Source organism: Erigeron canadensis, chromosome 6 (assembly GCF_010389155.1).
Source record: "Erigeron canadensis isolate Cc75 chromosome 6, C_canadensis_v1, whole genome shotgun sequence".
NCBI classification, from domain to species: Eukaryota; Viridiplantae; Streptophyta; class Magnoliopsida; order Asterales; family Asteraceae; genus Erigeron; species Erigeron canadensis.
This window is the reverse complement of record NC_057766.1, coordinates 37,163,620-37,179,078: the sequence shown is the minus strand read 5'-3', so window position 1 is coordinate 37,179,078 and position 15,459 is coordinate 37,163,620. Positions and strand designations below refer to the sequence as shown.

Here is a 15,459-nt window from a genome sequence, read left to right as displayed (position 1 = left end):
TGATAAGCATACAAAGTAAATAGCGGGTTTTAAGGTTCAAACCTAGAATGTGTTTCATATCATCAACATGTTAAGATTTAAAGTTCAAAAAACCTAAAAAGTAAAAGCTATATTAGAGGTGGAATAACAAATTGAGCTTGAAGAATGGAGAACCTTTTTAAAATTTCCGCAGTAATCACGTATGGGCTGTTAGATTGAGAGATAATGTAAAAATCATTTCAAAGATTGAAAAAGTGTAGGCTAATGTATTGGTCTTATTATCAAAAAATACCTATGCCACTCAAAATACCCGTGGATAACATTCACACACCCTTTAAAAAGAAAATAACATTCACAGCACTCATTAAATAAATTTACATTCACATGAGCAAAAATGTTTTCTATATAATAAACTAGTGTTATACGAAGCCTTTGGCTGGGGATAACAAATTGAGATATTGGTTTAAAAAATAAACACGAATAAAAAAAAAAAAGAAAAAGGGAAAGAACATAGACTCGAATCTCCAATACATATAACTAGTGTATAATGACGTTAATTTTAAATAATATGTTTTTTAAAAAGTTCCAAACAATAGATAACTTAATAAAAATATGGCAAACAAATTTAAAGCAGATCTTGAGTTTAGCTTAGGATAGGGTAATCGGAGTCGAAGCCCTGCCCTTGGAAAGCAAAACGTAGTCAAGAAACCACCCCATCTATCTTTATTATTGAATCTTTATTTATTCCATACATATATGCACATTGGAGATGAATAAGACCATGGACAATTTTAAAGCTTGACTTTTAGGAAAAGTCGTGTGTGTCTTACCGGCTATTTGTGAGTTGTACATTTGTATTCCATTCGATAATCTTATACTATCAACGAAATGAACTCTGGCCCCTAACGTTAGAAGGAATTCGGCCCCTCCTGGTGGACACTACAGTCAGTGACAACTTGGACAAAAGGTACACTTCTAAAACAACACATGAATTTAATGCTTGTATGTATGAAAGTATACTGAATTCTTAAAATTCCAACAAACAACTATACAACACAAACAATAATAATGCTCAATATCACCATGGCCGAGATACGAAAAGACGGGATTTAACAGTCATACCACTATTAAAGGGTACAAATACCACTTTTAGAACAACGAAAGATCACTTTTAGAAAGACTTCTGCAAAAATTCTAGAAGTAATTAAATAATTTTTTTTTAACCACATTCTATTTTACTCATAAATTACACGTATGCCTGGAAATCAAAACTTTTGAAAAACTCGTATTAATCTATCCCCACAAATGTGAGAAGGGACTCGAACCCAGTTGGATCTAGCTCCCAAAGTTAAAGACCTTACCAATGAGCCACCAACCCCATTGACAAAAGTAAATAATGTATGTAGTAATGTGTGTGTACGTAAACATCATAAAGTATATGCGAATATAGATTATGGATCAAACCGGCCGGAAGCATAATGAAGTTAAACTTGTACTCGTCATAAGTGTATTTGCAAAACTAATATAATCCAATTACTACGTCTGTGTAACTATAAACCTAAAAGAGGCTACATATATATGGGCAATGGACCTTTGAGCATTGGGTTTGGGGCTTTGCATCGCCTATGACTCTAATTGCCTCTACACCCCATTATTATTCAATGACGACCTCGGCTTTGGATTTGGCGTTCCAAGGTTGATGTTAGCGTTTTTGACATTTTATTTTCTTTTTTCTTCCTATTTGTTTTGTATGTACGTGTGTGGTTAGATGTATTTATTATGAAAAAAAATGTAATCTACCAAATAATCTTATATAAGGTTGTGTCGTCGGTCGGACAGACAAAGCTCTATGACCATTTGTAAGGCCTAGGTGAAAGCTAGGTGAAATGAGCTTACATTAGAGGTGAACTTTTAAGGCATATAGGCGAAACATAAAGGTGAAGATAAATAGGTGAATGGTTTCACCAAAGTAAAAAGTGGATGAGTGGGTCATATCTTTATTTTAAATTATTTGTTCTATTTTGATTGTGTATAATAGGGTATTAAATTGGTAGGTGAATGGTTAAAGGGAAACATAGAAGGTGAAAGAGGTGAGAATGTGAAAGTGACGTTTCAAAAAAAAGTGTATGTGAAAAGGGTGAATGGTTACGAATGGTCTGAGACTGAGCTTAGTGGATCCTTAAACTGTTTGACTTTAAAAGTTTCCATACTTCCAAGAAGTTGAGTTAATCGTCTCCTACTATGCCTAACACATGGATTATCTATAGGTAATATTTTGCGATGTTACAAAAAAAATATGTTCTTTCTCTTTATTTTTAACAAACCAATATTTGTTGGTATCAATCAAATATGTTTGGAAAATAAGTATCTTTTATTTGAAGATCAATTTAACTTTAGTAACATTGGTTTTTCATATGCCCATCTATAATTTCAGGAAAATGCACAGAAAAATCCTTTTTTTTTTTTTTTTTTTTGCGGGATCTAAAAATCTCAACTTTCTTCAAAAAGATGTGTATTTTACAAAATGAATGTGTATTTTAGTTGAGTTTATAGAAGTATAATTTTCTTGAAAATAATGGTATGGCCCTCACACGTGCTAGCTTGGGTATGGAATAAGAGGCCACTCACGTGCCAAAAACCTTTTATAAATATAAGCACGGTTGAGGAGTGGTCAAGCCAAAAAGGACCAAAAAGAGAATACACACAATCTTCCCCAACCCTTCAAAAAAAAAAAATGTTTGTCATCTTATACTAATCCCATAGCATACATAGCTTAGCTCATTTTCTGTCACACCCATTTTTGAAAAACAGAACATATTCTCAAATTAAGTTGATTGTTTTCTAATCTTTATTAGCAAACAACCAACTATTTTTCCTAGAAAAAGCTAGCTAGGAAAGAGAGGATATATAGATAGAGACATAAGTAGAAATGGAAATAGATAGTGAAATGAAGGTATCAAAGTTCAAAAGGATTTGTGTTTTTTGTGGTAGTAGCCAAGGCAAGAAAAGCAGCTATCAAGATGCTGCTATTGAGCTTGGCAAAGAATTGGTATATATATATTACTTTATTGTTTATTATTTTTTGGGGGAGATTTTCAATTTTTTTCCTTAATTTGTTTTTAAAATAGGTTTCTTATATTTGTTAAAAAAAAATTTGTTATAGTTCCTCTGTTTGTTGATTAAATGTTAAAGGGGTGTTTCTGGTTTTTGTAAATCAACAGTAAAAAGTGTTCTTTTTCAAGAATTTCATTTCTTATTTGTTTGTTCCTCAATGTGGTTTTGTTAAAAACAAACAACAAGAATGTGTTTTCTTTCCAAGATTCATTGTCATGTGATTATCATTAATTATGAAGAAAAAGGTTCAAAGATTGTTGGGTTTTTGGCTTTATTGCAAATTTCTGTCTTTGCATGTACATTAATCAATATATATCCTGAATTCTTTACTCTCTCTCACTCGCTGATCGCTCAACATCAAGTGTGATGCTCACCAGATTTGTATTGATGAGATACTCTCAAATGATTACATATATTTATGTACGTTATGCAATACTGTAATGTACTAATATTCTACAAAATAGGTATATGGGCGCGAAAACTCTGACCCCATGTTAATAGAAATTGTGAAAAATGTTGTTTAAGTGAACCACATATTAAAGTATCCAACTTTATGACACACCAAAAAAAGCAGACTTATATTTGTTGTTAAAAAAAAAAAGAAAAAAAGGAGGGATTATAAGCATTTCGCTGAATAATGTTTTTTGTAGGTTTCAAGAAACATTGATCTGGTGTATGGAGGAGGTAGCATTGGCTTAATGGGACTGGTCTCACAAGCTGTTCATGATGGTGGTCGCCATGTTATTGGGTAATCAAAAAGAAGTAATGTGTTATATATCAAATTCTTATTATGTTAATTACCAATGAGCTTCTAGTTCCGCGGTATATGTAATATGCAGGTCGTGGGTTCAAGGCTCGTTATCTTAGTCATAGTTCTATTTTATTACTGTAAATGTTATTAAAAAAAAAAAAGAATCTTACTATTTTATGACCTTGATATAAAGAGTACTAAAATAGTAAATATTATTTGAAAGATTAACAAAGGGGATGATTAAGGAACAGAATAAGTATGTTTGGTTGTTGGGAAATTATATGATTAAAACTAACTTTTTGTCATGTTATTGTCTCTCTTCTGTTGCAGGGTCATTCCCAAGACTCTCATGCCTCGAGAGGTATGTCTCTATATCACTAAAAAAGTGTTTAAACTTTCCATAATTTTAAATTACATAAATGATCAGTCTTATGTATATGTAGCCACTATAATAAAGCCAATTTATTCTCCCATAAGGTTTGAAGGATGGTCATTTAACCTTCTTTATTATTTTAAAAAAGGATAGATATTATTTTACGAATAATGAGATAATGATCCGTAATTCGTATAATGTTAGTGGTAAATGAGTTTGATTGCGTATGTAAAATTAAAAAACTTGAAAATGTTAGGACTGTTAATAAAGGATAGATATTGTTTTTTTCTTAATCTAATGAATGCACAAGAGGTAATAAAGTGTTCATGAGACTAAAGAAACATAAGCATGGTGATTAATTCTAATGATACTTTATTCAAAATAAAAAAAAGAACAGTGGGTTATGTTCTTAAACATTATTGTTTGTAATTTAATGGGGCAGGTTTGGTATAGTATGTCTTTTCTTTTTGCTTTTATATGAGATATATCTTTTTTCCTTTTGTGGTGTCATGTTTTTTCTGATATTTTCAGCCTACACAGTTAACCTCTTGTACCTTTCTTACTTGGCATTTTCTGAATATGCATACACCATACAAATATATTTCTGTATGTATATGTATGAGTATGTGTACTGCAAACACTGGAAAATGCTGACTCTGTAAAAGATAGCAATTCAAAGTCCACCATTTCTGTAACCGCACATTATTGAATTACTTACTGCTTAACATTTCATCATAATTCACACTTGTCTTTATATTATACTCGTGTATGTATATATTTTTTTATTTTATTATATTATATATATATATTTTTTCATTTGATTTATTATGTATTTATGTTTGCAGTTAACTGGTCAAACTGTAGGAGAAGTGAAAGCAGTGGCAGATATGCACCAAAGGAAAGCAGAAATGGCAAAGCATTCTGATGCTTTTATTGCTTTACCAGGTTAGTATAAACTCTGCAAAATGTTAATTATTCTTTCACTAGAATCTCATAGGCAATTTATTCATGAGGTTAAAAGAGATGCCAGGTGCCTTGATTATATTTGTCTACTTTTTTCATTTAAATGCATCTCAAATTAATCTTTTACTTTGTATTGTTCTTTAACTTTTTATGTTTGTTGAGTTGGTTTTTAACAACTTTATAAGTGATGTAAAAGGAAAAAATAGAATTACTTATGGTGGGGGGAAAAGGAGGACCACCAAATTTAAATATGGACAAAATAGAGGCTGTTATTTTAAAAATATTTATATATTTGTAGGGATGTACAGGGCATGAAATAAATGAATCAAAAATGAGATTAAAACAATGTAATGTTCATTAGGCTATGGGGAGATTATCCGTGCTGCTAGCAGCGTGAAATAGTACACAATAAGAAATCGCGTGTTCTTTTTAATAAATGTACATTCAAATTATTTACTGCAAGTGGGTTTATGTTACACTGTAACAAATTGTGTCCAGTTAACTGTATGGATCATTTCCGTCTAAACTAAAATGAAGAAAAAAATAATGAAGGTCTTGTTGGCAATTTTCTTGATTCCATTAAGCCTCCACCAAAGTAAACTTAGCGAAAAACCTTTATCTTATTATACAGTTCAGCATTTTCAGATTCTTAAAACAGTACCTATATTATATGGGTTTTGCTAAACGAAGTCCAAAGGGTTTTCGTTAAGCTGTATTAATTAGTTGTACACTTACCATAAAATTCAGGAGGCGAGGTTTTAATATGGAAATGTACATTCTTTTTATGCACGTTAAATGAAGCCCTAAATATAGAAATGAATAGCATTTTCCGTATTATATTACATACAAATATAGAAATGAATAAATAATCTTTTAATATTGTTTAGCATTTTCCGTATTATATTACATACAAATATAGAAATGAATAAATAATCTTTTAATATTGTTTAGCATTTTCCGTATTATATTACATACAAATATAGAAATGAATAAATAATCCGTATAAACCTATATATGATATAATGAGCAAATAAGTAAAGTGGGAAGCGCCAAGACTTGCCAAATTGTTAGACTTTGACTTTTCCTTAGATAAAGAAATAGGACTTCGTGATTCATGTTCACTCACTACTCACTAGAGTTTACTATCAAGAGATATGATTCTGGGTATTAAAGAAAGGTCTATTTGAATTATCCGAAAATAAGATAAAGTTAAGAGTTCTTGGTTTTGCCTATCACAAAGGTACTACTCCGTATTATGTATGCAGAAGCTACATCTGCTTTTTGCAGAAACACAAGTCAAGTTGTGCTTTTGACTTTATGATTACCATAAAGATCATTATTATTATTATTATTATTATTTTAACGGCATTATATTATAAAGTAAAAATCATCAAGCAAAATACTTGATGATATTAATAAGTACAAATTACAAATACGATATCTAAAAAAAACACGAAACGACAACGTAAAAGCTCAACAGAGGTTACAAAAGATCATTATTTCTTAGTAGACTGTAGACCCTTGATAAAATTCATTATTTCTTATCTGTATTTTTTGTGATCGTATCAACAAATTGTATAAGTGTAGTGCTCTGAAAGTGATTGTCTTAGACTCTTGAGTAAGCTTTATTGTAGAAACACATCTTGATGATTAAGCCTTGTGTCAAACTTTATTTGTTTGATACTGTAGCTTAAGTTTTTCAGCATTTCTTACTTTCTGTGAAAATGTACGATCACTGCTCTGATCCCATTTAAGGCAATTAATATAGTTATATTGCGGTGACTCTTGACCAAAATGTGTAAGATTTCAGTCTTATTTAACTTACCATCTATGGCAATGTCTCTAATTCTCCATTATCTGCAAACAGAAACTGATTTTGGATTATTGGCTTCAAAAATCAAAATTTTATAAATTTATTATCATTTAGGAAATGGGAAATTATGGCAAATTAAGTTTGAAAGGAACTATAATTTGTATGATGAAATGCAGGTGGATATGGCACCCTTGAAGAGCTGCTTGAAGTGATAACATGGGCTCAACTAGGCATCCATGATAAGCCGGTAACTACATACATCTTTTTCTTTCATTCCGAACTAAAAGTACCAATAATTAACACACAAAAAAGGTAGTGAATCTAATCTTAAATCATGCAGGTTGGTTTGTTGAATGTGGATGGATACTACAACTCGTTACTTTCATTCATCGATAAAGCAGTTGAGGAAGAATTCATCAGCCCGAGTGCTCGTCACATTCTTGTGTTGGCTCCAACGGCTAAGGCTTTGGTTCGGAAACTGGAGGTAAAGACCTTTGACTCTCTAAGTCAAACTAAATACTTTTAAGTCTATTGTTTATACCTTGTTTTGATTGACCAATTGTAGGAATACGTGCCTTGTCATGAAAGAGTAGCTTCAAAGTTGAGCTGGGAAATGGAGCAACAGCTTGGGTACACTGACTATGATATTTCTAGGTGATCAGATCAGATGGGTGTTTTTCTTTTTTCTTTTTGTTGATGAAGGGATTTGTGGCGGGTTGAAAAAGGTGCTAACTTTGAAAGGAGTTTTTCTTCTAATTAGAATCTTGATGTGAAGGGGTTAATCTTCTTTCTTTTGTAAATTATTGAAGATGTAATGACAAGGAAAACCATGTGGAAAATTCTTATTTATTCTCCTTTCATGCTACTTAAGTTTACTTTGTAAGATACTCATTTAGCTGCAAATGGAAATGCAAATCTGTTATGTTTAGAGCTTTGCAACTTTTCTAAGGGGAACTCTTTGAGATGGTAATTTCACAATGCCAATTAGTTTTATAGTCTTTTATGCAGAACTGGATGTTAAAAATGGTTAAACAGAGAGGGATCCTATTTTGAGCTACCTAGGGAAGGTCAAGCCTATACCAATATAATATTGTGCTCATTTTATAAACTTTTTCTCTAGTCATCCAAGAGATTCGAACCAAAATCTCTTTCTAGTAGGCCGTCTTGTAAAAAATGAGACAAATCTAACTTTGGAAATACAATCCGTTAACAGCTAGAGTGGACAATATGGTAACTTAAAACACCTCCGTGACACTATTATGCCAGAATCGCAACCATCTTAGTAAAGCTCTGTTAATACATGAGAATCACACATTAAATTGCGGGATCCAGTTATTGTTATAGTCTTTTATGCAGAACTGGATGTTAAAAATGGTTAAACAAAGAGGGATCCTATTTTGAGCTACCTAGGGAAGGTCAAGCCTATACCAATGTAATATTGTGCTCATTTTCTAAACTTTTTCTCTAGTCATCCAAGAGATTCGAACCAAAATCTCTTTCTAGTAGAGGCTGTCTTGTAAAAAATGAGACAAATCTAACTTTGGAAATACAATCCATTAACAGCTAGAGTGGACGATATGGTAACTTAAAACACCTCCGTGACACTATTATGCCAGAATCGCAACCATCTTAGTAAAGCTCTGTTAACACATGAGAATCACACATTAAATTGTGGGATCCAGTTATCACATCATGCTTCAAAAATACTAAAACATATAAGGGAGTCACATAGCCACAAAGGGTGGCTCACCAGGTACTCCTGTGTCACTGTTTGCATCCCATCTCGCACATCCTTAACTCAAAACAAAATATTTATTGTCACAAAGCCCGATGATCTGTGTAATTCTTCGTAACATTCAAACAACCTAATCGATAATGATGTACCACCAGTTCGATGTATCATGTATGTATCTTTTTAAAAACAAAGATTCATCATTCAATGAACATGATAAGCAACGTTAAATCACAATCCAAAATGTTTTAATTACATAAAAAGATCAATAAAAGAATATTTTATTCTTTACAGTAATCTATCCAATATTCCAATTGAATTCAAACCATTCATGATTTTCAAGGCATTCATTCAAAAAGCACATATAACGTTTAGTGTACAATAACTGTCCTTGTTTGAAATAGTAGAAGCTTTAAAGGTTTCGAAATATGCATGTTGAAAATGTTTAAAAGCTTTCAGTATTATAATATACATTACTTCGTAATATATAAGAGACAAAAAGCTAGTAAAGAGACACTTTGCTATGTTGTAATCATAAAAACAGAAAATAGATCATATATTTTATCTGTGTATATATACATGAGACAGTCCCCTGTTTTATAATATGGTAAATTCCCTGTTTCTGAAATGCAGTTTTAAGATTCTTATATCATATAACATATAGTAGATTTTTGTCAAATATATTTTCATAAGATTAATACCACGTATAATGATAGCACAACTTTCATCTTTAAATAAAAGTCAATTATTGCATGAAATGAAGAGAATAGGAGAATCATATATGTAGCAGACATGTTTTGACCAAATTATAAGGTACAATGTTGGTGTTAAGGTTTTAGCAAGAGACAGCAATTGATTTAACCAATGACACTCAACCCACATTCTTGATTGGACCCAAAGAATTACAATCTCCTTTCCTAAGCCTCATCTTTTGTCTATGGAGGGATAGTCCTTTTGGGAACATTATTATGAATTAGTATGGTCTTATGGTCCCAATTTTTTCTAACCAATTCTGTGGTTTCTTTCATAGTCTTATAAGGATGATGGATCTCTTAAACGGGCCAACTTAGGACATTGATATGACAAGCCATGGAGCCGGGTATAACTAAGAACTATGAAGGGCCGGCCGGCGATAGGCCTAAATGCTTACACGCGTCTTGTGGGTGGGTAAGGAGTAAAAAAGCATGACAAAAATAAAAGTTAACCTTTATAGTTTGCGATTACTAACATTATCTTTCGGAGATATTAATTTATGACTTATGAGTATGAGAATAAGTGAATAACTAGATGACTATCATCTCAATTAACGTATCTGGTTGACGGAGTAGGTTTTATAAAGTAGATATCAGATTCATCAATTTAAAGAAATCACAAACCTATGAAGTTTGGTAGATTAGGAAGCTGGTTCCCATTTCTACCCAAAATTCAAAGTGATAATGATTTCTATTCTCAAACTAAATGCCCTTTGATTAATGAAGCGAAAAAGATGTTTTGGTTGTTAAGATGTCAATTGCATTGTATAAGAAGCAATGATAGCATCAATAAGTTACAAATTAAGGAAAAGAACATAATGAATAGTGTATGGTGTCTTCACACACACACACACACATATTAATGTAACATATTCGTATATGGTTCATATTTTTCAAAAACATGAAGCTCATACACACCCTAGACTACTACATTTATCTTTGTAGAATGGTTTAGGGGGTGTTTGGGGTTGCGTTTACAAAATAAATTTTGCGTTTTCAAAATAGATTATGCGTTTTCAAAAAGCATGTAGGCACATGCTTCTTCAAAAATGCGTTTTCATAGCAAATAATCACTTTTTCACACAAACACTTTTTTAGATTATTTGTGTTTTACAAACGTAATAATCAAATAATCACTTTATATCGTAATCCCAAACACCCTCTTAATTTTTCAAAAGCATCAAAATCATGAACATCCTAGATTACATATTTCGATAGTCCATAGACCTTTGTAATGATGAGGAATCTAACTAACTTTTTATAACTTTATTAGACCATTCGTAACTAGGGGTGGTGAGCTCGGTGGTTACCCCTTAGGTGAATGGTTAAGGATGGATGGTAATGGCCTCCAAAGCGGTGGCTATCACCGAGTCCGTGGTCATCATAATCTTTTCTTTATTATTATTTTTTAAATAAATAGACTAATAGATGTAATAAAAGAGCTAATATTTAACTTTTTTAATAAATGTACCCAATGGCTAGTTTCAAACGGCCAAATTATTATTATTTTTAAATTTTTTTTACCCTCAAACCACTATACATATACCATTAAAAGTGCCCAATGGCTAGTTTGAAACGGCCAAATTTATTATTTTTTTATATTATAGCCTCAAACCACTATTATACACCATTATTTCATTCAGTTTTAAAGAAGTCGTTGAATAGAAACTGGAAAGGCTTCAGTAAAAATACAACTTACAAAGGAGTCGTTGAATGGAACATGGAAAGAGTTGGGTAAAAATACCAAAACAATTGTGCAATGATGTTTGGATTCGAAGATCATCACGCATTGGGTGCCAATGGTAAGGACATACAAGCGGCCTTAACAGAATAAAAGACGGAAAATTTCACACATTTCTAACTGTATGAGTTCTTCAAAAAAAAAAACCAAATCGAAAATCCCAATCCGCTTGGGCTAGGACCAAATAAAAGAAACACCGATGAAGCTATCCCTATGGATCAGGTGACCTATGAACACGTTGATCTGTTTAATGCATTTCATGCCGAGAAAGACACAATCCCGCGACCACCAGGGAGGCCATGTCTGTCCAAACAGCCAAAGTCAACTCCAACAGGCGAAGGTACGAGTAAATCTTTGTTGGGTGATAAAATTGCATCAAATTTAGAAGAAAAAACATCTCTATGCTAAACACAAGGAAAATGGATACTGTCTGAGAGTTTAAAAGTTAAAACTTTGATCACTTCAAAACAAAAGTAAGCACATCTTGAAATTTTAGAAATGACACGAAAAGTCCTCGGCCCGAAAGAAATTAAATGGTTGGAGAAAGAAAAAGAAGTCACCCAACTCCCCTTTTCATTTTATGATCTTGGACTTCATTGGACAAAAGTCATGCATATATGCACACCCTAATTCGCAAGTGGTTCTATGTTTTACTTCTAAATGCACTTACTCAAATGTGATTAACAATTTATTCATTCAATCATCTCACTCCCCTTTTCATTTTATGATCTTGGACTTCACTGGCTTTCAAATCTTGGGTTTTATTCACATGATTAACCATGATTCATCCGTAACTTTATTCTTAAGGACGACGTACGCTACCATGTGCTAATATTCTAATAACACTTCAAAGTTCAAACTAATGATGGTTTATAAATCTATAACTTAAGTTCAGTTTTTATACATTCACATAGTAGTCCAGCATGCAGCATTAGATAATGAAATTATCCATTATTCATATGATAGTATCATTTATTTTAATCATTTCTTATGACGTTTTTATAGCCACTTACATAAGATTATTATAAAATATCCCTGTTTTACAAAACTTCAAACCTGGTAAAGCCTGAATCTGGGCATGGTAGAGTCTAACTTTTCAGTACTGTGGTTGGTCACACTTATGTTTTTTCTTTTCTTTTTTGGGGTGGGGCGGGGGCAATTTGCAATATCCTTGAGAGATGATATACCAACTAAGTAGTCATATACAGTATTATCTAGCTGAATGCTTCCCTTTCAAAGCTAGCCTGAAATCTTAAATCCAAAAGTTATTTTGGCCTATAAACTATAAAGCATTACAGGTTCCAAATTTCAGTTGGAGTATCATACTATATGCCTATATCATCCTACCTAGTCCTCCCAACAAAGAGATAACGAACACATGATTGGACTTCAATTTGATTCATTAATTTAGGTCAAAGACGAAGATATCAATAAATATACGAATGGGTTTGATTGGTACGCTTGCATATAGAAAAATAAAGAACCAAAAGAAACTAGACCTGCATCATTGGCCAACTTTCCTGGAAGTGAGTTTATCTCCATATAGTGTAATCTTCCAGCAATCAACTTGAAGCATAAATACAGAAATCTTCTTCAGGACAACTGACATAGATTGAAAACATATTTGAAATCAATGTAAGCTTTTCAATAGTAACCTAAATAATGACAATCACCCCTATATAGAAGAGAGCTCAAATGACCCAATCATTTGGAAAAACGATCACTACCTTTAAATTTATTATCTTTTGTAATTATTCCAAATGTTTCAGCAGTTTCACGAATCATGATGCCACTCACTCCCTTGAAGTCAGCCATTCTGCAGTCTGCGACTGCAATATATGAACACAACATGTTACATTCAGAGCAAGTATATAAAAATGTCATTTCAATAGAAAAAAAAAAACTAATAGAAGAGAAATATATACAGAGGCAAGGTACAATTAAGTTAACCTAAAATATGAGCACCATGTAGATCTGCACTAAGAAGACACTGAGCCATTTGACTTTTCCTGAAATATTCATCGTAATTTCAAGAAAATTAGACAAAGTCCAATGATCCTTTCACTAGGCATGAACTCAAAAGAATGGTAAGATCAGAATTCTTACCCAGCGTTTTTTAGGAGTTGCATTATGTAGCCTTTCCACATTTCATGCATTGGTTTAAACTTTTCAAAACTGTAAAAACATACATGTGATAGTATTTTAGAAGATCGTTTCAGCTAGTATTTTAGAAGATCTGTTCAGCAGAGTTGGAAAAAGCAAATTTAACAAACTCACTTGTGAAGCTCTAGAGGAAAATCCAATGATCCATGTTTCTTGTGTTGTTTCATGGACATGTGTTTCTTTGATCTCTTTGAGTGACTTCGTAAAGCGTCTGCAAGTGCCATGCCAGACATGTTGCGTTTTTGTACTTTATTATCAAGATGAACCAGATTGTCGATTTTCATTCTTCTAGATCCTTGGACGTAATTCTGGGCAGAATCACCACTCTGCAAAAGTTCATGCAAAATCTTGTCGACCACATTTACCTGCATAAGTCATGGCTTAATGAATTATAGTCCAACTCCTATGATAAGATAAACATGATATAAAAATTGGAAAAATGTGGTAGAATAGCAATATGATCTAGCAGGTTGTTTGTCACGGTAACTAAAACTTTAGGTAACTGACTACATGGCTTAGTCGACATTTTCTGCAGAGATGGCGTAACACATGAAAAAATGACGTGGATACGTGATCCAGAGAGGCAATCTATCAGATATGATACCTTATTATCTAAAAGTTTGAGTTAAACAAATCAATCTGTTTTTGTAATAATGGATTCTTGGCTTCGATACAAGTCGTGAGGTCCAAATGTTACAAAAGCTAAAAATGAACTTTCACAACATACTGTGTTCAATTAAAGTTTTAACTACGTAAAATAAGTACAACTACTTGAAAAGACAACCTGATAAAGTTAACTGCTTTTTTTTTGTTTGACTCTTCCCTATGAAATAAATCAAAAAAAGGAAGATAAAAACCTCAGGATTCGGCATTGCTAACTTCTCATGTACAGGGTGAGAGAGTGGAAGATATATAGGATGATCTGCTTCGGTGTCTGTAAAATTAGATTAATATAAACGTCAAATTGGCGATGCTTTAACAATTGATGGAAACATGGCATTGGTTATTTCAAGAGCAAATAAACAAGACTCATACCTCGTGTAGACGTTTGCCCAGTAAAAGAATACTTTCCTACAAAAAGAGGAAACAAAAACCAAAACTTAGAGATATAGATAAAACAAAGTAAAACCAACAAAATGTCTAGCTCACAAACCTTTCTTGGATGGCGTGTTTGCAGCATTTGTGGACGACGATATTTGCTGATTCGTGCGCTTCAAACTCGCAGAGCCTTGATCCACTCTGTTCTTGTCTGAAAGTCTCTTATTATTGTTCATTTGTTGTAAGTGAAGCTCGAAAGCTTCTCTACGTGCTATCGCCTCGAATGCAGGGTTAGTTTGATCTTTTATACTTGTTCCCATTCTCAAATACTTTCAGTATATATATCTCTACATACATACAAAATAACATTAAAATTATATAATCTTACTGTATGTGTGTCTGTGTGTGTATATATTACAGCAAGAATATATCTTTTTTCATATAATATTTCTACAAACTCAATCAAGTAAATTTAAATAAGATAAAGAAATCCTCAAATTCATTGATTAAGAAAGTCACTTACAGGAACAGAAGAGGAATTAGGGTTTGATAAAAAGGGGTTCCGGGTCGGGTTTGGGAATTAGGGTTTGATACGCCTTAACAGAATTTGAAAGGAGAAAGAAAATTAGGGAGGGAGAAGGAAGGAGTACAGTGAATTGCCGGGACGGACCACAGTAAATATTTACCAATTTAGAAATCTCTCGGTTAAAAGTACCTAATTTTGAGAATCGTATGCTTTTTTTTTTTTAACATTAAAATTGAAAATTTAATTAATATAAAGTCTAGCAAGGCGCTAGAAAATTTCAGGGAAAAAATAAACTACAAAAGTTAAAAAAAATATTTATTGTGAATTTTAATCCATTAATTTAATTTAAGACCTCAAAACATACAATGAAGATAAATAAATTTACTATCCAATTTTATAAAGGTTTAATTTTTCGTTATTGTTTTCAATTTATTTCCTTAAAAAATGTAGAAGATTAAAAACATCTAACCTCGTATTTTATGAGTGTTAGGTCTTAATACCTCGATAATGAATA

The 15,459-nt window shown here is 32.2% G+C and overlaps 2 protein-coding genes across 5 annotated transcripts; one reads left to right on the top strand and one right to left on the bottom strand.

The window, feature by feature from the left end:
- The first annotated feature begins 2,660 nt into the window (after positions 1-2,660).
- LOC122603144 (cytokinin riboside 5'-monophosphate phosphoribohydrolase LOG3) lies at positions 2,661-7,842 on the top strand. Its single transcript, XM_043775769.1, has 7 exons — positions 2,661-3,028; positions 3,744-3,841; positions 4,175-4,205; positions 5,063-5,162; positions 7,170-7,240; positions 7,334-7,477; positions 7,559-7,842. Exons 1-7 carry the CDS (start codon positions 2,909-2,911, stop codon positions 7,649-7,651), a joined length of 657 nt encoding a protein of 218 aa, XP_043631704.1. The 5' UTR covers positions 2,661-2,908; the 3' UTR covers positions 7,652-7,842.
- On the bottom strand, positions 6,579-15,114 carry LOC122603143 (ribonuclease P protein subunit p29). Of its 4 annotated transcripts, XM_043775767.1 has the most exons (11): positions 14,943-15,114; positions 14,535-14,766; positions 14,417-14,452; positions 14,239-14,315; positions 13,496-13,746; positions 13,325-13,393; positions 13,169-13,227; positions 12,946-13,047; positions 12,718-12,820; positions 7,006-7,037; positions 6,585-6,920 (listed from the first exon to the last, which is right to left on the bottom strand). In XM_043775767.1, exons 2-9 carry the CDS (start codon positions 14,737-14,739, stop codon positions 12,723-12,725), a joined length of 897 nt encoding a protein of 298 aa, XP_043631702.1. In that variant the 5' UTR covers positions 14,740-14,766; positions 14,943-15,114; the 3' UTR covers positions 6,585-6,920; positions 7,006-7,037; positions 12,718-12,722. The 4 variants fall into 4 exon arrangements, with proteins under 4 accessions (XP_043631701.1, XP_043631702.1, XP_043631703.1 ...); XM_043775766.1 differs by having other exon boundaries at positions 6,579-7,037; XM_043775768.1 differs by lacking the exons at positions 6,585-6,920; positions 7,006-7,037 and adding an exon at positions 11,221-11,521.
- Between the last annotated feature and the right edge of the window lie 345 nt (positions 15,115-15,459).